Here is a 27,416-nt window from a genome sequence, read left to right as displayed (position 1 = left end):
TGACTGATCACAGATAAAAAGAACAATACTTTGCATCGACTTCCAAGAGCAAATTGAGAAGAGACGGATGTTCTGAAGCATGTATGTAACATGGACTGTTTTGCGCAAGGGGACTGGACTAAACAATCTCTAGAGGTCCCTTCCAGCTTTAACTACTAAATGATTCTGAACTAGGAAGAAAGTTTTCTTTAAGAGGTGTCTGCAACCTTTGTGACTTGGAGTTTCACTTTCATTATACTCCATCTTTCCAGTAATGGGTACATTGATAACTAACAATTTTCTCCCACCTCCAACATTTCATATCCCTGTTGCTGTCTGGATACTCAGATCGCATGAAAAACCAAATAAAGACCCTATGAGTTCATGCTGTTTTGACTAGATGGCACATTCTGGATTTCAGCTCACTGGTGAAATTCTGTGTACAATTAAGACATAGCAAAAATGTTTACGGCACTTGTTGCTAGCTTGTGTCCCCTGCAAGAACTGAGGTGAGTGTCTGTATTCTATGTTTCAGAAAATCTGACTGGCAAAACTTGAAGATATCCACAGTAAAATTTGATTGTTGCCACTTTGCATGCTGTGCTTTGTACGATGCATTCTCCCTAATGAGGTGTAAGGAAAAACATTCTACATTTGAGAAAAAAGGAAAACTTTACAGATTTGCTAGATGTAGCTTTAAAGAGAAATGTCTTGTGGAGATTTGTATATGGGATTGGACCTAAATGAAATAAGACAGTGCAAAGAGACAGAAACTCTGCCATTAATCATGTTACTTTTATTGAAATAGTAAGGTGTGCTTTTAATGTAAGTGGTTTTATTTTTATTAATACTTGATGCTGAGTTTTGAACAGTACTGTACCCAAACAATTTTACAAATATAATGCTGAATACACTGCTTATTGCTCATTGTTTTTATATAAACATAAAACCTGAAAATGAATGTAAGAATAAATAAGGCACCCTACTAATACACTGATTTCATGTATTGTAGTAACATGCACAAAATGTCATTTTGCTTTTACGAGACACTTCTCTCATATTCCTTACTAGAGAAAAAAATAAGTTGGACTTTGTTATTTGGGCACAGGCCAATCCTTGTCTGAAAAGTCAGAACCTGAAAGCACTTTTTAATTTTCTAATTTAACCTTCCACCTTTCAAAACTAGCTTTCGTATAGCATGTCCCAATTTCTTTTTCTAAAGACAGAAAGTATTTTTGTTCTTCCTTTGCTGTTACTAGGAAACATGCCTTGCAAGAGGACTGTTCACGTACTGCTTGAGACAAAAGACCTGACTTGCTTTTTTATCCGTGTTTTCTTCTTGTACTGACCCCACTCAAAAGATAAAGATAAAAATAAAAATACAAAGGCATCTTTACTGGCTTATCTTGTGTGGCTGGGCTCAAATCTGTGATCAGCACGAGGTGGGAGCTCCCCAGAAGCTGCTTAAAAGCCTTCTTTTTTTAATTTCACTATGCCCTAAATTAGGACTTCCCAGCAGTTTCAGAATACATTCTGTCCAACTGCCTTTTTTTCCTCAAAGGTCTACATTGGCTCTCGCTCTGTTTCAGGGCTGAGGAGAACAGTGACGCCTCAGTCAGCCTCACAAACTCTAAGCCACTACGGCAGAAATCACTTTGCAAAGGCTTTAATGATTTGACCACTTATTACTGAAGTGCTGACAAATGATCAAATAAATCAGAGGGATGGGACTTTGACCCCCATCCCAGATCCCAGCTTTCTTTAAACAGTTTGTTATATTCTTTTTAGAAATTATCTGAAACAATAGCAGAGACAAAGGGTTTGGATTTTTTTTTAATTTAAAGCAGATTATATCATAATTGCTGATGTTCTAATATTTATTCTTTAGAACTGAAATGGTCTTGCAGGGTAGTATAAACATAACAGACAAAATCATGGAATTTACCAGTTATATGAAATATGTATTACATACGTGACAACACTCAGCTTTACATGAACTTTGAAATGCAAGATGTCTTTTAATTACATAAATTATTACAGTACTGTTTTAAAGGAATATTTTGGTTACATGTAAACACTATAAATTAGCTCTTTAAAAAATAATAATGTAAGACAATTATGGCATTGACATAGTTTAAAAAACAATAACTAGCCCTAAATCTGAATACTCTCAGGGTAGAACAGCAAAAGCAGGTATCAATCTAATGCTATAGAATAACATGCTGAAATTTGGACGTACTTGAAGAAACAGTGTTTGTGTTCCCTCCTTCTTTTGTTTTCTTTTTCACCATCAGTGCCCTAAGGAATGGGCCAACTTGTATTGTGTGTGACAGGATAATATATGCTATTTTGAGTGTTGCCATTCTAATATTAAAAGCCATCTAGATTAAGTTTCTTAAATGTGTACTGGTTTAAATTAAAATCCTGAGGAATTATAATCTGCCTACTTGATGGTTTTGGTTAAGTGCAATTTGATGTATGCAGAATGTTGTTTCATTTAAGGTCATTCTTAGTAAGGCATATTAAAAATAAATATAAAAGTGACAACATAATATTTAGTGTCTTGCTACAAAATCTTAGGCAAAAATATTTTTGCATGTAGTAATGGACTTCATCCATTTGCTGGCTTATAGGAGTTAAAATTTGTGCATGAAGCTTAACTGCCCTTGTCAGAACGTGCCACTGTGCTGTAACAGTGGTCCAAAGCTACATGCTATAGATTTTATTTCCATGCTCAAACATAGCTTGCACAAACTGCTTGAAGACTCTGTCCATGTAAGTGCACTTCCTTGGCCATATTCCTTCCAGAAAACCAATATGGCCTCCACACGAAGTCAGAACCAAAGCAACGTTTGCATTTTGTTTGGCAGTTTCTACTGGTATAGCTAAAAGGGGAGGGGAAAAAAGTTTTAAGTCCTTATCCTTCCATGAAATGCCAGCCACTGAATACCTTCTCTTAAATGTTTTTCGTATTATATATGAATAAATATGCACAACATTAACACAAGCTTAAATGTACCGCAAGATGTAGAGCCATAGCTGTGTTAAAAGCCATTTCTCTCTTCATTATTAACTCACCTTATCTGTATGGGGGTTTTTTTCTGGCTGCTGTACAAGTTTCAACTTCATATTTCTTTCAGTCCCACTGATGGAACAGCACCCATATTAACACATACTTATGATTTGGTATAAACAGTGTAAGTGAAAGGACAATCAAGCCTATAGTTTTTAACCTGTGTTGCAATGCTCAACTTTGGAAAAGCTCAGGAACTAGGACCTTAACTGTGAATCCCATTCGCTTTGTAGGAGACTCCAAACACAAACCCCTTAATGTCATGGTAAGATTTTGTCTGTAAGATACCCCATCAGCTAATATTAAAGATTATCCTGACTTATCATTAGTATATCTGATTTGCCAGGTTTTTACATTTACAGGTGCATGTTTAGACCCCACCATGCAAACACACTGGGAAACAGTTCTTGCCCTGAGGAACTCATAACCTAAATACCCAAGGTAAACAGAGAAAGAGCACGCAACTGCACACGGACACAGAAAGCTGCTCCATGTCACCCGGTAGGTTAGTGGTTCTCTACTGAGTAGTGACTGCTAGCAAATGATTTAATTTAGAATTTAGATTATTAGACTAGCTACTACAAGGATTTTTCTTTCAGCTGGATCAGCTCCCTGATCTGGTTCACCCCGTTAATGCCAATAAGGGGACGGTGGCAGGCACAGTCAGATAAGGACTGCAGTGAGGTGGCCCTTTCAGTGACAGCCTACAGTTAGCTTAAAGTCATCGGTGAACTCCACCTGAGCTATGTGCTGATCTTGACACGTGCAGGAGGGGAGACTTCAGTGCAGCTTATCTTGAACATGCATGGATGTGTGGCTTAATCAATGCTATCACCTGGGCAGTTCCCTTTGTGAAAGAAAATAAAAGTCAGTGCAGACCGACAACAGAGAAACCATATGACTTTACAAATGCTATTGCAGTGTGATGAGGTGACCCTATGATCCTATGAACTGGCTGACGCAACACTGGAGCTTTACAGAGCTGTGGTGTTTATGCTCTTGATATAAAAATTAAGTTATTTAAGCAAATTCCTCAGAAGTTTTAAGTATGATGAATATTCTCCTGAACAAGCAGATATCTCAATACATTTCAGTAAAGAATGCCTTTCAAAGTTCCAGTTTCCAAACAATAAACTTCATGTAAGGGAAAAAAATACAGATCATACAGATTTTTTGATTATTCAGGATTGACACAAAAAACAACAGCAAAAGAAGACATGCTTTGTCCAGACAGAAGGGAGTAGAAGGAATTTCACTGTATTGTCTAAAAAAGGGTTATGATTCCACAAGAAAATAAATCTGATTTTAAGTCATACACTACTAAAGGACAAGTACCTTGGCACTAGAACAGAAAGCAGCGAGTTATTCGCAGCATTTCTATTGCTGCCTCATGTATTTTAAGGTATTTTTGAACAGAGATTTTTAATCAGGTTCACTTTTGGGGGGCATCAGTTGTCCACATCCTTTTCTCATAGAACTTCCCTCAGAGACACCCTCCACCCACTCCTATTTCTAGGCATCTGCTTTCCTTTATACATCTGCTATCTCAAAGGCCATTTTCCTTGAAGAGTCACTATCCCTGCATATCACTACCTTCTTTATAGGCAAGTTCCTTACTTTCATTTGGATGCTGGCAGACTTACTGCTGTGTGCTTCAGATGCCGATTTGCCTTAGTTTTCAGCAGCTAGAGTAACAACATGGCATCCATTCCTTAGCCAAAGACAGACACCCAGCCAGAGCGAGTCACAAGAGATCTTGAACACAACGACTGTAGTGAACAGATGCACAACTTAAAATAGATCAGGGCAGAAGCACTGGACCTGCCAAGTCAGGGGAGCAATCTGCACCTCAGAGGTCCTTACTAGCAGTGTCTGGAACGACATGCTCTGTTCAACTCCAGGGCCACAGCCTGGATGCTAAACCAACCATATCCATAGTGGGGTTAGTGGCTTTTATGAATGTTGTGTTATGAGGTTCCTGCCCATAACATGAGGTACTTGACTGTGCCCTGAACGGAGCACAGACTGAGCTCTGGAGAGCAACGGGGATTCTCTTGCAGAGTACATGAGATTCTTTGCTACTCAGCGCTATTAATTTCTTCCACTCTTTCCCTCCTTTCAAAATTGCACGCATCTAAGTAGTTTATAGATTTCAGCATTTAGTAGGTGATACTGATTCTTTAATAAGTAGAAGAAACTGTGCTTCTCTCTGTTTCTACAAGAAATCATTGACTTTTCCTTTGTTCAGCTGAAAATTGAAAATACTATACAGCAACTGGGCTTTTTAAAGCAATTACTGAGGCAAGACTAAAAAGAAAAGTCAATGAAATAAAAACCTAGAGCCTGACAGCCTGGATTGGGGAATAGCACAGGCTGAAAACAAGAGATGCAGAAAACAATGTGTTATTTCTTGCAATCCAACACATGCATAACTTTCAGATTCCAGTCTAAGCAAGCACTCATCTGGAGTTTTGCCTGAGTTAATCTGCCCAGCAATCTCTGATCTGGCTCCCTTGGATTCTGTGGATGAACACATCGCCATGTATAAACACAGTGGCTACGATTCATGTCAGCTTCTGCCAACTGCATGGGAATTTGCCCACTTATCTGTACCAAGCGATCTGCTCATCTTCCCTCTAGTAGCATGTGGGCCATGTTAAACAGTATCCCGACAGGGAAGTGGGGATCTGACTCAAGCCCAAGGCCCCCATTACTGCTTCAGGCAATGAATCGTGCTTTCCACAGCCATTCTGCAGCTGTCTTCCTGGTCACTGAGGAGACTTCATGAACAGGCTTATACACAAGGGTATGGGGAGGAGTGCATGAGGGGAGGCAGAGTTGATCTCCAAGAACCAGAGAGAACATGAGAACTCCATCCATCCTAATGGGTTCAGGATCGGCTGTGTACTGGCCTGAACACACCTTTTCACTAGCTAAGATTGTGCAAAACCAAAGGTCATTCACTTTGTCAGACTAGTGTCAAAGCTTAAAGAGAAATAGCCTTTCCTGATAAGAAACTTCTTTGCTGGGTGTGTGGAAGGGAGATGACAATAAATGTCTCCTCTACTGTGCCAACCCAGCTGAGGAAGGCCTTACAGGCAAAGCTCACTGTGACCTCTGCATACCTGTCATTCAGAGGTTGCCAAGAATAACGATAGCTCCCAAATCAGTTTGCTGGTGGTTATTCATTCCCAAACTGACTGGCAATACTATGCCTGCCTCCAAACAGCTAAAGCAGCTCTCTCCTAGAAGGCTACCCCTGCTAGGATGCTGGTTATCTTCTGTGCCTGGTCAAGGTGTGAGCCACACACAGGTCTTTACGAATGTCATCTTCCCGTACTGAAGTTCTCTCTCTTCTAATTAGCATGTGTTTACAGCAGAATCCTGCCACAGATTATCACTGTTATCACAAGCTGTAGCACTGCTGAATATGCAGTCATTTGCTTCCATATGCAGTGAGGATTTTTAGTAGGTGCCAAGCCTGACCGGCTGTTCCCTCTCTGCTCTTCCCTCCCCTGTGGTGAACAGGAGAGCCTGCCCTTGGCACAGTCAGTCTTGATACAGTCAGGTCACCATTCATATGACCCCTCCCCAGCAGAGTTTCTTGCTCTGCAGCTTCTCAGGAGAGAATTGAATATGTTGTGTTGGTCTCCAGAGCCAAAATGCAAATTATGCTTGGAGTGGTGTGGTACTTCTCTCAGGGCTGTTTCTAGGGACTGTTAGCCATTCACAAATAAAACCACAATGCAACAGAACATACTCTGCAAAGTAAAGGGCAGACAAATGCAGCACTGGATGTGATGCACCCTAGGATACAGGATGGCATGTTAAAAGATACTACTGTTCATTTTTGTACACAGGTGTCCTTGTACTTCTCTTTCTACTAACCAAAATCTGTTCTGCTGTTTGATCCAGCAGGCACAGACCTGTTACTTGGGATTGCAGAACCACAGTGTAAATATACATGTGCACAATTACCTCATTCAAAATCAATTTGTTGTACATTCTTTGCGGAAAGTATTTTTAAAAAAAGAACAGTAGAAGAACATACATGTGAAGTAGCACTGACTTAAATAAGTCACTACTACCAGACCTGCTGTTCCATTGTTTGGTTGACTTCTCCTGGTTCCTTAAACTCTTTCCCTAATTGTTATATGTCTGGCCATTCCCTGGCCATTTGGTCTCTCCAGACAACTTCACTCAACTGTGCTGTTTACATAATAGAATGCAAAATAACACCTAAGAGCATTTACTCCAAGTTTGATTTAGAGGGACAGAAAAGCTTCAGAGAGTTCAAGAAAAAGTGTAACTGAGCCTCAGACGTGCACTTACTTGGCACAGTGGATCAGGAGGGAGCTGGCATGGTACTTTGCATCAAGTACAGGCTTTCAGCTCAGGCACAACGCTCACCAGTGGCAATTAGCTAAGCATTAGTAAAATGAAATTTAAGTCAGATGCCTAATACGCAGCTTAAAGTCTCTAAGGAAAAAAATGCCACTTCAGATGAAAAGTTAAACGTGACACTGATAATGAATGCTATCACTCCATCTTGATTTATTTTTCACAGAAAATATCGGGGCTTGACTTTCCTGAAGCAATGGTTTATTTAAAGTAGTTATGGTGAGAGAAGTGTCATGCAATGAAGAAAGCATTTGTTAGCATTACGCAATGTGAGAACTGCATTCCTGAGTTAAACTACAGATACATTGGCTGCCAAGCTCCATGAACTTTAAACAGCAACATTAAGGAAGGGCTGCAAATGAATTGTTTCTTCCTAATACTGAATTGAGACCAAAGGGCACGTTTTCACAACATATTCAAAAATACTTGCTGGGAAGTACAAAGTTTACTAAAAAGCTACATGAGAAGAAATGATCAGGTAGTAAGAGGCAGCAGAGTAAAAGGCACCCATCTGCACTTTTTAAGGGAAGCCTCTTTTTAGGTCCATATTGTGTAGTGACAAAGCAGACTTGGGTTTGTATCCCCCAAGCTTTGTTAGAGCAGGTTAGATGTGGCTGGCTTTATAAAGGATATTTACATGGAACAGAATTCTGGCACAGCTTTCTCCCTAATGAGTTTGCTAGGCCTGCTTCCCAGCTGTTGGAAACTACAGCTATCTACAACAGAGGTGGAAGGTAGCCTAAAAGCTGGTAGGCATTCCTGGGAGGAATGAGGCATGAAATAACCAGTCCCCAAAGTCAATAGAAGGCTGGGGTCTCAATGAGAAGAAATTTTGTGGCTTTGAATCCTTTATACAGTTGTAAACGGAAACTGCCTGTGGTTGCCACAGGTTTACATGTGTCCGCACACTTTTAAGTCAGAAAAAACAAGCCAGTTGCCAGAATAAAGTCACCTCCCAGAGTAACACCAGTCTTTTATGTTTGCTAACGTCAAACAGCCTGCAAAAGTGTCGAGATGAATGAACTCCAGTAACTGATGGCAGCAGCCATAATTTCTAAGCTGCTAATCAGGGTGCCCTGTGTCTCCTGCCAGCACGTTTCACACTGAGGGTGCATAGCACAAATGAAAAAGGAGCCAAGGGTAGACACACGTAATAGAGTCATGCTATTAACTGTAATCAACACTTTCCTGGTGGCCCTTTCTAAGGTAAACTTGGCACCACAAGGATGACTATTTACAGCCGACAGCATTAACTCTGTGAACAAGGAAGAAATGAATGCCTAACCACCCAAACATTTTCATGGAGAAAGGCTGGTTAAGGTCAGAGTTCAGGAGAGGATGGACAGTCATTAAAACAGACTCTTAACACTTCTTGTTTCAGAAATGCCTCACCTCCCTCCAGACTGCAAGACTTCTAAGGCATTCAACAACACGTTTGATACTCAGTCTTACACAAAAGATCATCCCTATAATCCACTGCTCACCAAGAGTTGTGTCTCTTTTAAAAGGAACAGCTTTGAGGGAGGAGAGATCTGATACAGCTGTACTCCAGGGGACTCAATCTTTTGGCTAGCCAAAGTACACTATCGCAGAACTGTTGAGGCTGTAAGAAAGCTTTTGAGATCATCTAGTCCAAACCCACTGCTTAAGCAGGGTTACCTAGAGCAGGTTGCGCCGGACAGCGTCCAGTCAGGTCTGGAGTATCTCCATAGATGGAAACCCCACAACCTCTATGCCAGTGTTGGACCACTCTCACAGTAAAAAAAGTGTCTTCTTGTGTTCAGATTGAATTTCATGGGGTCAAGGTGAATGCTTAGCTCTTGATAGCTGGAGGTTATATTCTAAAATGAAGAGACAAGGGAATGGAGTATCTGCACTAGCTTTAATCTAACTAACAAAGGTCCCAGTCCTAGTGATAATAGGCTGGAAAAGGTTAACAAATCCTCCAGGGAGAGAGGGACACTGCCCCTTTCACTGCTGTTGTTACTTGCACTAATTAGCTAGCTTACTCCTGCCACAATTACCACTTCACTTTAGAACAGAAACCGCAAACTGAGCTAGATCTAAACATAGAGGTGAAGCCATTGTTCCCTCTCTAAGATACTTAATGGCAGAAACATGGCACAACAGATCACTCACCTTGCAGTACTATGGGGAAAGTCATCCCCAGGGTCATAAGACCCATAAAAATTTATCTTCAGAATCACTAGCCAAATTTTATATTTGGACACAGATTTTCGGATCACAGCCCCATCCAGTCTCATCTCCAGAACATTATATGCTTATAACAAAACCAGCAACTAGCCAATTTCAAGGGGGAGAGGGGCGGGGGGAAATCCCACAGAAGCTAGTAAATACAAAGGGGGACTACCTCTGTCTCAGAAAGTCCCTGAACCACAAATTATTAAAGATGCATGCAGTATTCTGGAAGAATCTTGCTATGCTTGCCCAGATCTTATAATTTTTTAAGCCTCTGTTTTGGCCAGTGTAACCAATTTTTACCAGTGTTTGGCTTATCCAGAGTCACCGTTTTTTCCCCTCACATTAGGTGGCTGTCACCTCTTTATATTGTTCATGCATAGCATGGATACTTTTCGTTCAAGAGAAGAAATCAGACTGTCTCTAGTGCACTTGACTGGAGCAGCCCTTTTTTCTTCATGTCACATTTGTCTCTAACAGGTCTTCAAACTATAAACAGTAATGTAAGTGTGTACATGTTTCTGTATGTGTTGTACATCTGCACACTGATAAAACTACACAAACAGAGTCTCTTCCAATTCCTCCATTCTTCTGTTTGTTGTTCTAATCTGTTTGCCTACTCGCTTTGGTTTCATGACTCATTCTACAAGAATCTCACTTGACTTGCTGTGGCAGAAGAAAACTTCATTGAAATAAATCGAGTGTATAAACTTCACATTTAAAGATGTCAAGTGTTCACTGTGAAGACTGTCCCCTCAACCAGCTGTTCATCACAGTGGTTTTCCTCTACATTATCTTTTGTTCTCCCTCTCTTCTCAGACACTAACCAATACACAGACCGCAGGAACAAGCATATCTTTTTAAGACAGTCAGCAACAGGTTTTGAACTTCATAGCAAAAGCAAAATGTTCATAATGATCACATTTGGCAGAAAATAGGGCGAAAGGCTGAAAACTCCATTTTCCCTTATCTGTCACTAGCTGACATTGCTGCTTCATCTTCTAGTTAGATTCTTACTGATTCCAACGTGCCTCCTTCCAGCAGCTCACCTTCACTCTCGCTCTTCCTTTACCCTAGATTTTGGCTTACATGCTAACTTACATTTTTTCTTACTTAATTTTTCTTACTTAATTTTCAGGCACTGAAGGTGGCACTGAGATCAACAGCTGAGGATTTCAGGTCATCTGAAACACAAGCAACTCCCAGACGTTCTTTGTAGGGACTGAAGAATGGCAATAAAAAAATACTTGTTTTCACTTTCATTGAACCCTGAATGTCTACAATCCAGACATCTGAATCCAAGTTCTTCATTATAGGCTCTCTTTGTACTTGGTGAATAGAAATGGATGCTTCTGAGAGGGCAATACATCTGGTATCTTCCTTACCATGAGATAATTCACACCCTAAATATGCATATTTCTTTCTTTTGACTGTAAAGACTCTACTATAGCTAATTGCCACCCTATGTGCTTCTGCATTCTCTACTAATCAGGTCTCCGCATCATCGGCTGTTTTATACGTGTCTTTTACACTGTAAGTAAATTGCAAGACTGAACCATTCCTGGAGGTTTTGAACCTATGTACAAGTAACATAACACCTCCACACACAGGTCTGAGCTCATTCTCAGACCTATGTAGTTTGTCTTAATGATTGCATAGACAGATAGATATATTTTTCAAAGCCTAAACTTACCATGACCTGGTGAGAAAACATCGTCCACAGAATTTAGGCATAACACTGGAATGCCTACTGACTTCAGCTTGCGACACGGGCTAGCATCTTCATAGTAATCATCAATTGTACGGTAGCCAAACATGACTGAAGTGAACTGCTTATCAAATTCTCTAACAGTTCTAGCCTGAAGTACAGAATTCAAATAGGGAAACTGTCAGCATTTGGAAAACAGCACCCAGCTAAAGCAGAAATAACATTCCCACATACCTTCATCACCAGATCCATATCAAATAATTTTTCCAACATTTGTCGATGCCTAAAAAGAAAGAGAAAAAAATGGAAGAGCTTGCTTTTTGTTATATAAACAGATGCAGAAGTTCTCTGCTTTACAGATACATTTATAAAAATAATTCTCTAACAAGAACATGCTTGTTTTTAATTTTCTGTCATGTTAAAAATCTGTCTGGAATCCAATAACAGAAGACTTGTTCATTCATATGCAGGCACATCCAGCAACATAGTAAAAATCTGGATAAGCCAGGAGAAAGATTCCAAAGATAAGAGAACTAAATATTTGGGAATACAAAAAATAATTTTATAAAGCAAAGGGTGAACTAGTACTTTCCATATTTTTGCAGTCAATGCCAACTTAGAAGAATTAGTATATACACATATATACTCAAAGTCAATATGTGCATGTCTAAAAAAATTAAAAATCCATTTGCTTAATCCATAAACACACAAGAGTTTGTCTTGTGCCAAGATCCTTGAGGAGCCGAGAAATTTAGTCACATTGATGACAGTGTTTCTTGCAAAGACCCTTTTGATTTCAAAACTTACAGAAGATGCACACAGAACAGCTACGTAAAGTGTTGTTACAGCATTAATCTTGCCAATATTATACCTGCTGTAGATCTCATGCTAACATCCTTTCACCTTGCTAAATAGTTCAGAAGGCAACTCACCTGCTGATAGAGGATTGTAGACAAGTAGTCAAGTAATAGTTGAAAAGAAGCCAGTTTAGTGGCTTCTCCAGAGATTCTACAGATTCAAAAACATTCCAACCCGCAGAGAAAATTGCAGCTGCCATTAAAGGAGTGTCTCTGCCAGTTTTGCCCAGGTAATTTAAAAGAAGCATGCTACAAACAGAAATGAAAAACAGAAACATATATACTATCAAATTGTTTTCTTCAATTTAAAGCAAATATAACAATCAGCCACCTTTTTGACTGTTTTTCAATAGTTTCTTGTATCAGCCCTACAGCTGTGCCCAATACTTCTAAAAGGTAGTCAATGTAATCAACATATGGCTCATGAAGTGTACTTTCTCTCTCTACTGTCAGGGAGGAACTGAGTGCGCTGTGTAGGATGTGAGTAGGAGTGCATTTAGAAATAAATAGAGATGTACTAGTCTTATTTATATCACTAAAAGGGAGGAAAAGGTCAAATAAATGTATCTTACTCATGGAACAGGTATTCCCAAGTTGTTAGTAAATTTTACCATTTTACAAGCTCTTGGTCTTCCTGATCTGATAAATCTATCAGTGTGCCTGACAAATACAAGCTGCCCCTGGCACGCCTGCCTCACTACGAAGCTGTCTTTTGATTTGAAGGTAATACATTTTACCCCACCTCACATATATGAGAGAACACAGCTGTTCTTTAACACAAACCATGTAAAGAATGAAATGTTGGGTAACAAATAAAACTAGTGACACAAAATTATGAGCCAAATAAACAGCTTCACTCTTGCCTTTCTGACCAGCTGCAACCTGGGGGAGAGGGGAGAGTTCCCCAGTACCTGACCCTTCAAATCTAGAAAAATGAAAATAGCAGAAAGAGTAAAAGAAAAATACTAACAGAAAAGCTGTTAAGTTTTACTTTACTGCCTGTGGCCCCACATTTGCAATGACCACTTTAATACCAAGCCTTTCACTCAAAGCATTACAGGTTCTACAACTTAATATAGCTCCCTAGGCCACCACTACTCTGCACCTTGGCTTCATCTACCATACTTCAGGAGACAGCAACCTTTAGCAAAAACATCACGAACCAGCCTGCCATCACAGAGACTCTATCCCTGTGCATTACCTACCAGATCATAGAGTACAAAAGGGAAACTAGTCTTTGGTATTACCGAAGACTTGTCAGTTGGTGGGAACCAGCAAGAAAAGAACAGCTAACAGCACTTGGGAATGGGCTCCTGCCATCAGCTTACACTGTTGAACCCAGTGAGGAGTCACCTGTGGCACATGTAGGAGTTAGGCAGCATGTGTTCCCTCTCACCCACAGAAGAGGAGGAACCTGTGAGTTGCCAGTCTATACAGTGAAAACACTGAACCATTAACCAATAAAAACAAAGTTGCGGTAGTAGTAGAAGCCAATTCTAAGGGAATTCACAGAACATATGTGATAGAGAGAAGGTTCAGGAATCTTTATGCTGAAAAACAAAGTCCCTTCCGAAATAATACATACTGAAGATCAGTAGAACAAGTAGGCTTTCATTTACATTTACATCTTTGTGAAGTGAATGTTTATATTTCTTAATTAGGCAAATATGTCCTATATAGATTAACTGGCTATTCAGAAATTTTTGAAAAGGGATAGATAATAGAAACTATTCTAAGATCAAGACAAGTGGATGATTTTCACAATACACCCCTGGTGAGATCTCTGCTCCTGCTTAATTTTAAACATGCAAGTGCTCCAATCAATTCTGAAGCATGGAAACAGTCCCATGTGGATGATGAGAGATTCTTCCAGTTATCTGTACAAGTAAACATATGCTTTCTCTTTGTGATTCAGGACTTCAAAAACATTGGAGGAGGATGGTGGAACATCTTGCCTAAAATCGCCCAGTGGTGGTGGCAAGATAGCCAGGACACAACACAGATCCCGTGTCCCACACCAACAGACTTCACCACTATTTAGTATACCATAACTAGTTTAAGCCAAGGACAGAAATGACACCAAGAATTGAACTGGTCTTTTGTACCAGCCACAGAGCAGCTAGCTTCCACTGCACCTTCAGCCCTGAAAAGCTGGTTCTTCATCTACCACACCCTGGCCCTCTTAGTTCTAGTGTAATTGTGCACCACACATGACCCTACCCATGAAGAACTACTGTCCTTTAAATCTGCATCTCATCATTGAAACAAGCCTCTACTGCAGTCGCTTCTTCGGCTTTCACCATTTCCAATTAAACCTGTTTTTGCAATAGAGCATGTTATTTCACGTTTCGCATTCAAGTCTGAGCTACAGAGAGATAGTGTGCCAAATGAGATAAGAACCAACAGACTTGCTAACCTTGTGAAGAAGAGTTTTAAACGAGGTTTGTCAAGAGATGGACAACAAAGCCTGAAGAGAAGAAAAGGCCTGGCATGCCCTGATGAAGCATAATCATAGAATCATTTAGGTTGAGAAAGACCTTTAAGATCATTGAGTCCAACTGTAAATCTAACACTACCAAGTCCACCCCTAAACCATCTCCCTAATGCCACATCTACAAGTCGTTAAATACCTCCAGGGATGGTGACTCAAACACTTCCCCAGGCAGCCTGTATCAGGGAGGGTCTCGCACTTCCCTGAGAAAGCAGCATGACTGCAGACCATCTCACATACCAGCACATGCATGAACACACAGCATAGGAAAAATAGGAATAGAAATCTGTGCATAGCCACAGAACAAGTTTATTTTATCACAGAGACATGGAGGACTCACAGGCAGACAAGACTATGTATGATGGATGCAAACAGACTCTTCATGAAGGCCTTGAAGGCAAGGAGGAGGGTTTGCACTTCAGACAAAGAATCCATTTACATGCACAGAACTTTTCCCTGGGACAGGTTGTAAGCCAATTCAGAGCTAATACATCGAAATCAGATAGGAGGCTGACAAAGGGGGTATCATACTAGGTGTCTGCTATAAACATCCTGATCAAGAGGAGGAAATAGAGAATCCAAGTCTTTGGACAGCTAAAAGAAGCTTCATAATCACTGAGCACAGGGAACTGTAACTATCCCAACACCACCTGCCACAGCAAGGCACAAGCAGACCAGATTTCTAGGGAGTACTGAGGACAATCTTTTGATATGCAATCAATGACCCAAATAGGGAAAATATTCTGTGGATCTGCTACACACATGTAAGGAAGAACCCATCAGGTATGGGAAGGTGCAGAACAGTCTTGGCTGCTGAGATTATTTGATGATGGATTTTTAAGATCAAAAGTGAGTGGGGAAGGTAAGCAGCAAAATTACAGTACTGGAGAGAGCTGCCTTTAATTTAGTCAGGGATCTGGTTGGCAGGATCCCATGATAAGATGGTCCTGATGGGCAAAGGGGTCTGGGAAACTGTTTGACCTTAAGGATAACTGAACATAAAGCACAAGTGTGGTACATTGTGATAGGAAAGAAGCTGAGCAACAGTGGCAGAAGACCACATGGAGGAACAAAAAAAATCCTAACTTGAGTTCAAGAAGGAAGTATCCTGAAGGTGGAAGAGGGGTGGGCTGCCTGGGAGAAATAGTCATTGTCCAAGCATGCAGGGATACAGTTAGGAATACTGCAGTTCAGCTGGAGCTAGAACTAGCAAGGGACAGAACTATGCAGGACAACAGGAAAAAGGCTTCTACAACAAGAAAGGCTTCTCTCAGTGTATTGGTACAAAAAAAAGGCTCAGAAAAAACATCCACTCCCTTCCCCTCATCAGTGAAGATAGTCATCATCAGATCACTTGGGCATGCTTTGTCCTTGATGAATCCAGTCACCTTCTTATCCTTCATACGCTTGGAATGACTTCCAGAGGATCTTCTCAAAGAACTGAAGTTAGGCTGACCAGTCTTTAATCCCTCCTGGGACCACTACTCAACAGAGCAGGGAACCCAGTGAAAAAAAGATTTGTAAAAAGCAGAGGCTACCTCTCTTCCCTGTCTTTACTGTTGATGCCTGCCCTCAGGCCTACTAGGTCCCTTTGCCTAGTGGCAGAGTGTGGGAGAATGAAGTATTACTCATGGCAGAGGAAGATCAAATTAGGGCCCAGTTATGGAAACTGGGCATAGACACGTCAATGGGACCAGGTGAGGTGCACCAAAGCTCCAAAGGGAGGCAGCCGATGTCATTATGAGACTGCTCTCTATTACTTTTGAAAGGTTGCAGCAGCTGTGGAATATTCCTGATGCCTGCAAAAAAAGGCACCCATCTACAGGAATGGCAAGGAGGAAGAAATACAGGCCAGTCAGCCTAACCTCAGCACTTTGGAAATATCCTCTGGAAACCATTTCCAAGCATGTAAAGTTAAAGAAAGTGACCGATAACAGCCAGCATGGATTTGCCGAGGACAAAGCATGCCTGAGCAACCTGATTGTCTTCTATGATGAGCTGACTGCCTTCGCTGATTAGAGGAAAGGAGTGGATGTTGCTTATTTTGACTCCAGCAAGGCTTTTGATGGTCTTTCTTGGTCTCCATGTAGCCAAACTGGAGGGACATGGTTTGAATAGGTGACCTGCAATGTGCAAAGAAAACTGACTAAACCACTAGGCTCAGAGAGCTGTGATCAGGAATTTGAAGTCCAACTGGAGTGGTTGGATGAGATATTAGTAGTGTTCCTCAGGGGCCAATACTGTGTAATGTCTTCATTAACTGGATGATGAAATGGAACACACCCTTAGTAAGCTTGCAGGTCAGATTGTGGGGAGTGGTTAGTGAACTGGAAGGCATGTCTGCCATTCTTGAGGGACCTCAACAGGCCGGAGAAATGGGCTGGCAGATACCTTATGAAGTTCAACAAAGGCAAAAGCAAAGTCCTGCACCAAGGACAGATTAATGACTGGATAGAGAGCAGCTGAAAACAAGCTGGGCAAACAGAATATGACTCAGCAATGCACTCTTGATGCGATGAAGATGACTAACAACATACTGTGCTTTGTCAGTAAGAGCAAAACAAGCAAGTCTAGAGAAAAGATTATGTCCCTGTATTTGGCACTTATGAGATTGCATCTGGAGTACTGTGCCCCATTTGAGCTTCCATGAAAGACAGACACGGACATACTGGAGAGACTCATATGTCTTCATACTGAAGACAATGGCAAAATCCCAGCAACACAAATGGAAAAAGATTGGCCTGATTTAAAAGGTTTCCAAGTCACTTATTTGATTATCAATAACTACATTGCTTGACCAAACTTGTATTTACCTCAAAGCTCCTACAAGGTGATAGTAGATTAATGTCAATATACAAAGCTATATCTGCCCACCCTCCATAAAACTTATCAGAAAGAAGGGAAGTCTCAGGAAATTACCACTGTGTCTGCAGTATTTCTAATGGAAGTTCTTCTCTCCTATGACTTTAATTAAAGAGGCTGTCTGAACATTTCTTCTAGCTTCTAGCAGTGATTTTTCTAAGAAACTGTGCTATCATTGTCTGTTCTAGCTGTGCTTTCTGGAGAGAAGCCAGGATTCAGCGAGTCTTAACAACACATGCTGTATCAGCCCATACTGGTTTCAACAACAATACTACTTCTTGCTTCCGAGCCAGACAGATACCCACATCTCTTCCAGCTTAACCTACCCACACACTGCAGAACCCAAACACAGTGAAGATAAACCTTGTCATTTCCAGAGGTTGCTAAGAAACGTGGTATGTTAGCTCCAGTTCCTATTTTTTATTCCTCTGTTCCAAAGACAGCCTCCATAGGTTCCAACGATTGTATTGCCTACTTGTCTGGCTGTCAATCAGTCTGTTGGTGTTTTCAGTCTTTCTCCACCCTCCTCAACTTTTGAATGTTGGCCACTTTTGACCTTCCATGACACAGAGCTAAAAGCCTTAAAGATACGAAGTTTCTAAAAGTCTTCTGAATATTGACTGTTGGAGACAGACCCAAGTCAGCTGTAGTTCAGTAAGTAATGCAAGAATTGCAGAGTAATAATTTACAATCAGGCTATAACAGTCTTATTTTACACTCATAGTTAAGCTGAGACTTGTGTTACACAATACCTTACCCTCCCATAGAAACACCGGCTGCCATGAACGGAGCTGAGGGGTACAAGCTGTGTACATGATAAATAACAGCCTCTAAATCCTCTGTGTTAGCTGCACAGTAAGTCCTTGGTGTCTGTAAGGATTCAGAGGGAAAAAAATGCTATCATAAGCTTTTGTATTATCCTTCCAAGACAAAGCAAACTGAACAGAGGATCATTTATATAAAAAGATAAACTTAGCATTTGTTGTGAGGCTGTGCATAATGGCAAATACAAACCCAGAGCATTTCGCAAGGAGGTGGAGGAAGGAGTTATACTTGATATCATTACAAAACAAAACAGGTGACAAATATCTCAGTATCTGCGACCTCCAGGTCATTAGACAAAATCTGAACACAGAGCAATGAGCTAAACTAGACAGAACTACATCAGAACTAGGTAGGCACCAATATTTTTAAAATACCCTGAGGAAATGGAAACATATCATAAAGGCTGCAATTTACAGAAAATAAAGTTATAATGATAATTTTACTATCTTCGCCCACATTCAAATATAGAATAAAATATTAGATTTCAAGTTTCAGCTAGCATTTGAAAAGAAGCCAATCTTTAGATTCTACACACAGTACAAAGCAAATAAATAGATTAATAAATTCACCAGGGCCATTTACCTAATTTACTAAAATACTGTGTTAACTAAAGCAATGAAATACATGTATTATGCCTTCTGTGTCTATCACCAGTGTCTCTTCAAATCTTGAACTGAGACTTGGAATGACTTCCACTGGCATCACTGAGATTTGGGTAAGCCCCCTCCTTGCTTTTGAAGGACAAGCACAGCTTTTGAGCCTCACCTGCACAGACAACTGCTACAGGCCACAATCTGGGGGACTATCTGGAGCAGTTTAAGGGAGGTAAGTCCTTTCAGGTACAATAAGAATCACAGCAAAATAAGAATTTTTTTCTAGGTGTTCTCTAGATTTTTTCTACAGCAAAAAAGAACTTTTAATTGTGGAGTTGCAACTAACGTGTTAGTGACCTTGACTTAACTATAGGTAGTGGCTGGCCTGCCCAAATTCAGTATAAACATTAAAAATAAATATGTAAAAACTTAATTATGAGTTAATTTGACTTATTTGCTGCCTGAAGCAATAATGTATTTTAAGGTTTCTTTTTAAATTGCTTTCTGTTAAATAGTCTGGCTATTTGTGGGCAATTTTAACAGGTTTAATTAGATGAAACTAACTACTTAAAACATATTTAACAAGAATATTTAAATGTTGAAGTCAAAGGTAAGAAAAAGGAACAAAAAGCTAAATCTTGATAATTAAAGCTGAAGATGTTTTTGATTTCCATTTATGTTGCATTTCCAGTTCTCATCCACACAAAATCACTCTTCACTGTTTTACACCCTGTTAATTATAAACAGTGTGAATGTGTTTTATTTTAATTAAATTGTTGAGTTTACATGGAAAAATAAATTATTTTTGGTAACTAGGGTCTAATGTATTCTAAGTGAAAGTGTATTTGATTAAAAGGTTATAAAACTAGAGAGATAACCTCCATTATAATTTTAGTTAATTCCTGACTCTTTAATGTCTCTCTATCTACTTGTATGAAGATACTTTAAAACACTGTCTTAGCTCACATTGGCTGTGGTCAGTCTAATATTTGACTATTTCCTAACAATCATTCACAGTAACTTTCAATAACCAATGAGAATATCCTTTTAAAACTGAGTCTTTAAATAGCTATTATTTGGTGTAAATCTGAATCTATCTTTAAAAAGACTACCAAAGAACTACTTGCATGCTACTTTCTACTGTGGTGCTCAACTATGCTTTAAACTCACTAACTAGGGATTTTATATTAAAATGTAGAAACCCCTCTGTAGAAAATGTGATAATTTCAGCTGTTTTGCTTCACAGTAAGATCTTAGAAAGCTTAAAGATGTAAATCTGATTACAGTATAATACACACAATACATCCAAACAAGAGATCTTTTCTCTTAATGATTCAGAAATTCACCAATAAGGACTTTGTGCGTCACAAAACTGCTTTGTAGATCCATCTCCAAAAGTATGCAGAAAACTACTCTTAACATGGCAATATTTGCATTGAAATGCTTTATCTGATTATGGGGTAACATTCTGAGCTGTTTAAAGTTTGAAGCCAGGGGATTAAAAAGTGCAAAACAATACTGAGTATTATGCACATTCATTCCAGCTGCAGAACCGTCAACAAAACGCATACGAGGACACAAAGCTTATTCAGCAGTATTTCATCATGCCTTGTCCCTAGCTGCAGAAAACGTTAAGCTTCAAGAACTTGTCATCTGTGGATCTGCCAGTTATTTCTAAGCAAGCATGATATGTCTGTCCCAAAGACAAAAAATGTCATAATTGCTGAGAAAATACAAGAACACATTTAAATTTTAGGATATTGCTATCTATATAAATCTGGTTCATTAATTCAGTATAATATAATACGGATCAATTTTTATGGCACAACTTTTTAACCATATCAAAATCTACTTTAAACTCATATTGGCAACTGGTAAAGTAATTATGATTGCTTATATTTGGATTTGTATGTTAAAACAATGGGAGAAAATTAAATTGATTGAACAGTTTCTCGGATCTGTGCATTTTAGATAGTGTAGGGGTTTTTTTGAAAGAAAAGTGTAGGGATTGTTCATTTTAATGTTACAGATATTAATAATTCAAATTATTTTCTAAAATGAAATGTTCACAAAAACTGTGTTGACCAGTTGACGTCATTTGAGTTTTAAAATAGAAGACTAATATTGGCACATGATTGATCTACCAGATGACTAGATTCTCTTCTCTGCATTTTCAACCTATGCTGTGAGTGTCTCTCATTTAAATCCAGGCATACAAATAGACACAAATGATTCCATATATACCGCTTCTAAGTGAGAAATGTTTATCTTAGAAGTCATCCTTACCAAAAGATCCTCACCAGCAATTCCCCGATTGTTAAAAACCACACATCTAAAAATTGAGACAATAAATTAAATTATACACATTGTTCATTCCATTGAAAAAGATAACTTAAACACACACAAAAAATGAAAATATATAAAATAAGCCAGTTCTATGAATAAGTTCAGTACATAAATATTTACTGTCCTATGGATCCTAAAGTCTGACCTGTGTGAAACAACCTTTATACCAAAATGGAGTTCACTGAAGTCAGTGGGACTCTATATGAGCTCTGCGATTTGTTGGTCGAGGTCAGATCGCAGGATGAGAGCCCCAGGGTTTACCTGAAGATGGTACACGCATCTTGTTCTGCCTGCACCCTGAGCTGGCCAAATACGAGCCATAAGCTCTGCTAGTGCAGTGCTGAGCCTGAAGCAGTGCTCTGAAAGAGGACGTCAGAGATCCATGTGCAGACATCCTCTAAAGCTACATAATTGTATTAAATAGCAAGAAATGAGCCAAATAAAAACTATGACAGCTGCATCTAAGTCATAGGTTCTTGGGGATGGGATTTTTTTTGTCTGGTATAGCAGAAGTTTCTGTTCTCTGTATGCTGGTGGGACTCTGAATTTTCTAGCAGTATTACCATGATTTAAGGAACTATGTTTTCTTAATGAATCTTACTTTTCTATTACTCTTCTACCATCTCAGTGTAAAAATTTTGTTAAATAATATATATGTATTTTAGATGAGCCAAAGGCGTGAAAAATTACTTACTTCAGTATTTTCTCAAATGTTGCTATTTAAAACCAAAATTATAGCATTCTGTTGAAATCTGATGTAAAGGTCTCCTTTTTAATGCTATACCTTCATTTCTTAGGTGATCAAACACAGGTATTTCAGGAATACTCAAAAAATTAATAGTAAGAAGTTGCTGATTTCTTCCTCTGATATTTTTTAAAGTTTTAAAGTGATTTAAAAAGTACTTTGAACAGTTAAAGTGCTACTTTACTTTCACAATTTAGTAAAGCAGTTATCCAAACCTCCGAACAGAGAAAAGATAGCCAGACATGTAGATAAAAGCTCATGTATACACATTTGAAAACTTATTATAGTCAGTACCAGAAGCCAATCTGCAAAGACAAATTGTAATATTCTAAATACAGATCCTGGCACAATGACAACTTATTTTAAAGCACAGCAGCTGCAAAATGATTACATAAAGGAATCTACCCATCAAGTAATCCACTTATTTTACTCAACTCGGACCAGAAGCTTTAATAATAAAACTAAATTAAGCAGTGAAAATTAAGAGGTGACAAACCTCTTAACCACCATCAGTAAGAGTAGTCTAGCTCTCCTTTCTGAACTCATGACTTGAGGTTGCTGAATCAAGCAATTTTGGCATTCAGAAGCTGACCTCCTTCGAGGCTGACTGCCAGCAACCCATCCACACAAGTCTTCTTGGAGCTGAATACAACCCCCTTCTCTAGAAAGTGTAAAGGTAACACAAATACTGGTATTATAACTGAAGCAGCAGCAGGAAAGGCCTATGCAGTCTTAACTTACTTTCACTGCAATCTCTGGGGCACATCTGTAGATACTAAAACAGCCCTTCTGAATGTACTGCCTGTTACATAATTCTACTACTATTATTATTATTACTACTAATAATACTTCCTTATGTAAACTAATGTCTTTAGATTTCATTTGCCTTGGGAAGGCACCTTATACATATATATACACTAATAGCTGTTCATATTAGAAAAAAAATACTAGCAATGAAATGCAACAGCACCTATATCCCAGCGTTTCACTTTGATGGATCATATGAAGAATGTAGGATTCCTTGCTTGTTCCTGTCAGGCCAGGCAGTAACAGGACAGTGGGTCTTGTGCTGGCATCCGGATAATATAAGCTGTCATTATTATCAAACCAATCCAACGAAATCTGTCCTCCATCTGCTGTTTTAATGAGCTCACTGAAAGGCACATTTCAAGACAACACTGATTAGATTGAAAAATACATGCAGACTATTGAGAGTGCTTACAGTGTACAAATTACAAGGTATGAATTCCGCATTTTTAATTAAGTTTTAATACTCAAAGTGCCACCTAACTACGCATTTTTGCATGTTTGCCATTCAGAAAGAGTCATGCCTACAGCTGACATGAGTTAGCACAGTCAATTTGTGGAGTAACTCCTGTTCACAGTAAACTAAGAGCTGGCCTTTGATGAAGTGCTGCTGATGTACTGGAAGCTTTAACTAATGTGATTTTTGGCATTGCCTTCTATTTTATGTAGGCTTGTGTATCACAGATTTCCTTTGGATTATTCAAGAATCTTTTGATAGCACGCGGGCAAATGTGTTAAAAATTTAGCACATTTTTTTCTCTTTATCCAAAGAAACAGCATATATAATGAATAGCACTTTGTTATGTTTTAAACATGCAGAAGACAGACACACTACTGTATCTTTCACCCTGTATCTCCACAAACTTTGCTAGAATGCACTCTTAAACCATGTATCTTAAGAATGCAACAAATATTCTAATATCCCAAGAAGCTAAGCATGCATTAAACAATGACAAGAAAGTTTCATTATTTTTTTAGAAACATACAACATCTTCCCTCTGCCCAGCAATGAGGACATTGTATGAGAGAGTTGGTATAGAAATTACCAGAACGTAAGCTGACCTTGCATTTAATTTTTCATTTTAAAGTCTTGATAGCACCTACTCCAGATTTTAAAGCTCATCAGCCTTGTTGGACTTACTAGCTCAGCTTTGCCCTTTTTCAGTAATGGGAAGTAGATGCAATGCTGGTGTGTACTGCCAACACAATCTCAAATGGTACAAAATAAGCATTGCCCCATGGAACTATGTTCTTCCCTCACAAACCTTGAAATAAGAGAGTATACAAGAAGGGCTAGAAAAAGTGAACATGGCCATACCACTGGAATGTTTCCTAGTTACTAAAACTAAGGGAAGCTGCTAAGTGCTAAATCTATTCTACCATGCAAACAGAGCTGAAACAACTTGTGCTGCATCCAGGTTCCGGCGCATAAAAGTACTTCTCCTTAGGTCTTGTGCCAAATGCCTCATTTGCCAGAATAAGCCTCATTTCTGTGTGAGAGAGATCAGCTGAGGACAAACAATAAATGTAAGGGTTTTTTCCCTCTTAGAACTGAGGCATCGAAGAACACAACATAAACCCCACTGGTGAAAGTTACTCTGAAAATCCCAGAAGTTTTATATATTCAAAACAAGACTGAACATGGCCATGCTATGATTAAGGTTGGTTCGCTGGACAGATAGAGTGATTGCATGACCTTTGCAAAACGATGGCATTCAAACACCAGAATATTTGATACACCCAGTGACTGATCCAGGGGGACCTCAACAGGCTGGAGAAATGGGCTGACAGGAACTTCTTAAAGTTCAATGAGGGGAAGTGCAAACTCCTGTACCTCGGAAGGAACGACCCCATGCGCCAGTACAGGCTGGGGATCGGCTGTCTGGAAAGCAGCTTGGCAGAAAAGGATGCGGGGATTCTTGGTGGACACCACGCTGAACATGAGCCAGCAATGCACCCTCACAGGAAAGAAGGCCAACAGTCTCCTGGGCTGCATTTAGGAGGAGTGTTGCCAACAAGTTGAGGGAGGTGAACCTTCCTCTCTGTTCAGCACTGGTGAGGCCAGGCCACACCTGGACTACCGGGTCCAGTTCTGAGCTCCCCAGTACAAGAGAGACATGGACATACTGGAAAGAGTCCAGCAAAGGTTCACAAAGATGATGAATGGACTGGAGCATCTCTCCTATGAGGAAAGGCTGAGAGAGCTGGGACTGCTCACTTGGAGAAGAAAAGGCTCAGGGGATCTTATCAATGGGTTTCAATACCTGAAGGGAAGGTGCAAAGAGGATGGCGCCAGGCTCTTATCAGTGGTGCCCACTGACAGGACAAGAGGCAATGGGCACAATCTGAAACACAGGAGGTTCCCTCTGAACATCAGGAAACAATCTTTTCACTGTGACTGTGACTGAACACCGGCACAGGTTGCCCAGGGATTTTGTGTAGTAACCATCCCTAGAGATATTCCAAAGCTGTCTGGACACAATTCAGGGCAACTGGCTCTGGGTGGCCCTGCTAGCAGCGGGGTTGCACAAGGTGACCTCTAAAGGTCTTCTCCTACCTCAACCATTGTGTGATCCTTTGAATATATACCCACATCAGTTTTCCTATACTGTCACCAATGTTTCAGTACTGCAAAACTCTCCGAGCTAAAATAGAGCCATTTGGGAACCCTGACCTTTTAAACCTACTATATACTCTATCCAGGACAGAGATGGTTCCAAGTTTACAATGGAGTTGTAAAGGTGGGCATAAAGCAAAAACGTGGCATAAAGCAAAAACGTGGCATAAAGCAAAAACGTGGCATAAAGCAAAAACGTGGCATAAAGCAAAAACGTGGCATAAAGCAAAAACGTGGCATAAAGCAAAAACGTGGCATAAAGCAAAAACGTGGCATAAAGCAAAAACGTAGGAACAAGCTTGAGCAATGAGGGTAGCTGTGACACAGCAGAGTAAGGTAACTGCTGGCTACCAAATCAATCACTTTCCAAAAGGCAGGCACTTACTTCCTGTACTGTACTTGAGGTCTAGAGGTGATAAAGGGACGCAGGAGCGTCTGCACTCGACCTTCCCAGCACCAAATAGTGGGATAGTAAGTTTCTGTCACAACAGGGCAATACTCCTCGAGAAAGCGGCAGAAACGGTCGTTGCTGGCCACCAACTGGGGTTTCTAGGAAGAAAGACTGAAGTCAGGCATGGGCATTCATATAAAACAAACCAACCAACCAATAAAGAAAGAAATTAAACCTTGTTTAAATCCTCTCCCAGTAAACTGATCTCTTTTGTATAATCATTTGCAACACTTTTTCCTTTATGGTAAAGAGATAAGTAAACAAAACCCAAATGAAACACCAAAATGCCCAACTGAAAAGTGAAACCCACTAACTATAACAGATTCCTTACCTATTTTTAATCACATGCTGTTCTAGCTCTGCTTTTACTGGTATTGTGTCTTTCACTGACAAATCAAAACCACACTGCCTCACAGTAGGCAAGATTTTACTGAATTAATTTTCTTGCACCACATAGAAATGACGCTTAATCCATGTACTTTGACTGTGCACCTGCAGTACCTATGTTAACCTGGTAGGACACTCCCCCCATCTCACACTACAGTATACAACTGCATTGATTACTCATCTCTAATAATCCTCTGCTTACAGAGGTTTTTCTTACAAGTTAAGTTTGTATACTAATTAATATGGAAATCCCTGTATACCAAACATGCTCAGGCTTTAGCAACCACATTTCTTAAACCTGTCTTTTACACTGAGTCTCCAACATGCAAGCATTAATAGGACAATAATAGAGGCTTTGAAGAAAACCGGTCCAAGCACACAGCAGCAGCGGCATGTCCTCCCCCCACTTTTCTCCTCTGACCAAAATAAGTACCCTCTTCTCAACGAAGGGGAAGGCTATGCTCTAACCAGTTCTGGGAAGGACTGTAGCAACACACCTCTTCAACAGTCATAATTCTTTTGATATGCGTATTTTCAGCTGATTAAGCATTCAATGAGGCACTCTCACCAGGGGGCCACTTTAGATCAGATCAGGCTCACTGTATCCCTGTAATCTGTGAATGCCTAATTCATCTGCGAAACCCCTTCCGATGAGAAGGCAATGCGAGAGCGTCCTGGCTCCCAAAGCACTGCAACAGTGGCTCCAAAGGTATCTACAAAGGTACCAAAGGCAGACACAAGGGCAGCAAACCACTTTATCACCTGCCCTGTCAGTAAACCAAATTGGTCGGGATTTTCTTGTGGAGGGAGGGCTCCTGAGCTCCCTTGCCAATCCGTCGCCCCAGCGAAGCTCTCCCCCCGGCACCACTGCATTTCGGGGAGGCCCGAGGCCGCAGCCCCTTCCCCGCTCAGGCCGGTCACGGCCAGACGGGCGCTGCCTCAGCCCGGCCGGCCCCGGGGGCAGCGACGGGCCCCAGCGGAGGAGACGCCTCAGCGGTTCGGCGGGCGCTCACCCGCCCCGGCGGGCGCTGCGCGGTGCGGCCCGGCCCGGCAGCGGAGACGGGCCTGCGCGGGG

General features: G+C 40.2%; 1 protein-coding gene across 1 annotated transcript in view; it reads right to left on the bottom strand.

The window, feature by feature from the left end:
• Positions 1-753: 753 nt before the first annotated feature.
• Positions 754-27,416, bottom strand: part of ABHD3 (abhydrolase domain containing 3, phospholipase) — a 29,893-nt gene continuing 3,230 nt past the window's right edge. Inside the window, exons 2-9 of the mRNA XM_055799063.1 lie at positions 25,889-26,052; positions 23,050-23,232; positions 21,275-21,320; positions 18,328-18,440; positions 12,293-12,466; positions 11,595-11,643; positions 11,346-11,511; positions 754-2,864 (exon numbers count right to left, since the gene is read on the bottom strand). Of these exons, the coding sequence (XP_055655038.1) occupies positions 2,686-2,864; positions 11,346-11,511; positions 11,595-11,643; positions 12,293-12,466; positions 18,328-18,440; positions 21,275-21,320; positions 23,050-23,232; positions 25,889-26,052 (1,074 nt within the window). The 3' untranslated portion in view covers positions 754-2,685. The remainder of the gene's footprint in view (positions 2,865-11,345; positions 11,512-11,594; positions 11,644-12,292; positions 12,467-18,327; positions 18,441-21,274; positions 21,321-23,049; positions 23,233-25,888; positions 26,053-27,416) is intronic.

The sequence above is a fragment of the Falco peregrinus genome, chromosome 3 (genome assembly GCF_023634155.1).
Source record: "Falco peregrinus isolate bFalPer1 chromosome 3, bFalPer1.pri, whole genome shotgun sequence".
Lineage (NCBI taxonomy): Eukaryota > Metazoa > Chordata > Aves > Falconiformes > Falconidae > Falco > Falco peregrinus.
This window is presented reverse-complemented; position numbering and strand designations above follow the sequence as displayed.